This window comes from Humulus lupulus, chromosome 9, assembly GCF_963169125.1.
Source record: "Humulus lupulus chromosome 9, drHumLupu1.1, whole genome shotgun sequence".
NCBI classification, from domain to species: domain Eukaryota; kingdom Viridiplantae; phylum Streptophyta; class Magnoliopsida; order Rosales; family Cannabaceae; genus Humulus; species Humulus lupulus.
This window is the reverse complement of record NC_084801.1, coordinates 152,337,316-152,339,299: the sequence shown is the minus strand read 5'-3', so window position 1 is coordinate 152,339,299 and position 1,984 is coordinate 152,337,316. Positions and strand designations below refer to the sequence as shown.

The window sequence follows — 1,984 nt, the reverse complement described above, 5'->3', positions numbered from 1 at the left end:
AACTTTCTCTGAGTTCTCAGCTTCAAAATCCACAATAAAGGGTGAGAGAGAGAGCAAATCGTGTGGGTGAGAGAGAGGTAAGTTGAGTGCTCTGTTTCCTTTTTTTTCCATCAGTTTCTAACACCTTCGACTATTGTCTAAGGAAAACTAAGTATCAATTATCCCCGTTAATGGGCAAAGGACTCTTTTACCCTCCCAATCAAATCTAGGCCTTTTAATCAATCCAGGGGTGTTTTGGTCATTTGCTCCTAATTCTCGCTAATTCCTCAAGTGTCCCTAATATTTACCACTTAAATCCCATCATCTAATTAACCACCAATTATTTTCCCCAAACTCTAAAAATCTCCAATATATCTCCCAAATTCCCTGAAATACCCCCAGGCTCCTCCGAGCCGTGTATAAATTCCCGCCGTGACTATTTCGCTAAACCGCTCACTAGGATTGCCTCAAGCCATATGCTGCAAATATAACCACATAATAATGTGGTCTCAACAATTACCACAAATAATCACACTTATGCCCTCAACGGACCAAAATTACAAATATGCCCTTATAAGCTAAACAGGGCCCACATGCTTATTAATACCCATAAACATGCATTTCATACATCCATATAATCGTATAAGCATGCTTATCACATAATCATGCATTTAATCATTTAAATCACACATAAAAAAAATTATGCCCTCCCGACACGCTAATCAAGGCCCTTAAGCCTTAATAGTGATTTTGGGTCGTTACACAAACTTATGGAATTGACTACATTGAGACATTCGCTCTGGTTGCCAAACTTAATACTATTAGAGTATTGCTCTCATTAGCAGTTAACTTGGATTAGGAGTTGCATCAACTTGATGTAAAAAATGCATTCTTGAATGGTGATCTGGAAGAAGAAGTTTACATGAGTTAGCCTCCAGGCTTTGAAGAATCTCCAAATACAACCAAAGTCTGCAAGCCAAACAAATCTCTCTACGGTTTAAAACAATCTCCTCGAGCATGGTTCAATTTCTTTTTGAAAGTAGTCAAGGGGCTTAGATACATCCAAGGTCAGACTAACCATACTCTCTTCATCATACACTCAGGAAAAGGGAAAATGTCAGTACTGATTGTGTATGTCGATGAAATAACTGTCATTGGAAACCATACTGAAGAGATTAGTCTAATCAAAGAAATGTTGGCAAAGGAGTTCGGGGTCAGGATCTTGGTACACTCAGGTATTTTCTTGGAATGTAATTTTCTAGAAGAAAAAAATGAATTTCCGTGTCCTAAAGAAAATACACTCTTGATCTCTTGAAAGAAACAGGAATGCTTGGTAGCAAGCCCAACAAGACTCCAATCGAGCTCGGAGACAAGAGGAAAATGTTTGGTGGAAATCCAGTTGACAAAGGGAGGTACCAGCAGCTAGTGGGGGCAGTTATCTACCTCTCACATACTAGACTTGATATTGCCATTGCGGTAAGTCTGGTCAGTCAATATATGCATGATCCATGTCAAGGACATCTCAATGCAATATATAGAGTTTTGAGGTATCACAAGCAAACAATAGGAACATGTCTTTTCTTCAGAAAGATAACTGAGAGGAAGGTTGAAATGTTAACAGATGCAGATTGGGCTGGGTCAGTTGATGATAGAAAGTCTATATCTGGGTATTGTACTCTTTTATGGGGTAGTGTAGAAGCAAAATATAGAGCCATGGCCCATGGAGTGTGCGAAGGAATATGGATTAAACGATTACTAGAGGAGTTGAAGATTGAGTATGAAGCCCCTATTTAGCTTTACTGTGATAATCAGTCAACCATCAATATTGCATATAATTCTATACATCATGACCGAACTAAACATGTAGAAGTGGAATGTCACTTCATTAAAGTGAACATTGATGGAGGAATTATCAGTATTAGATATGTCCATACAGATCAACAACTGGCTGACATTCTCACAAATGGGTTAACTGAGCAGTTTTTTGATTTCCTAGTAAATATGC

General features: G+C 38.4%; 1 protein-coding gene across 1 annotated transcript; it reads left to right on the top strand.

Annotated features, from left to right (window-relative positions):
- Positions 1-1,093: 1,093 nt before the first annotated feature.
- On the top strand, positions 1,094-1,773 carry LOC133800194 (secreted RxLR effector protein 161-like). The gene is made up of 2 exons (XM_062238147.1): positions 1,094-1,214; positions 1,304-1,773. Exons 1-2 carry the CDS (start codon positions 1,094-1,096, stop codon positions 1,771-1,773), a joined length of 591 nt encoding a protein of 196 aa, XP_062094131.1.
- Positions 1,774-1,984: the final 211 nt, after the last annotated feature.

What these genes read in the sequence shown, in the direction of transcription:
- LOC133800194 (XM_062238147.1), top strand. Translation starts at nt 1,094, where the DNA reads ATGTCAGTACTGATTGTGTATGTCGATGAAATAACTGTCATTGGAAAC. An exon ending in CAGGATCTTGGTACACTCAG is followed by an intron (nt 1,215 to 1,303) that starts GTATTTTCTTGG and finishes TGAAAGAAACAG; the next exon opens with GAATGCTTGGTAGCAAGCCC.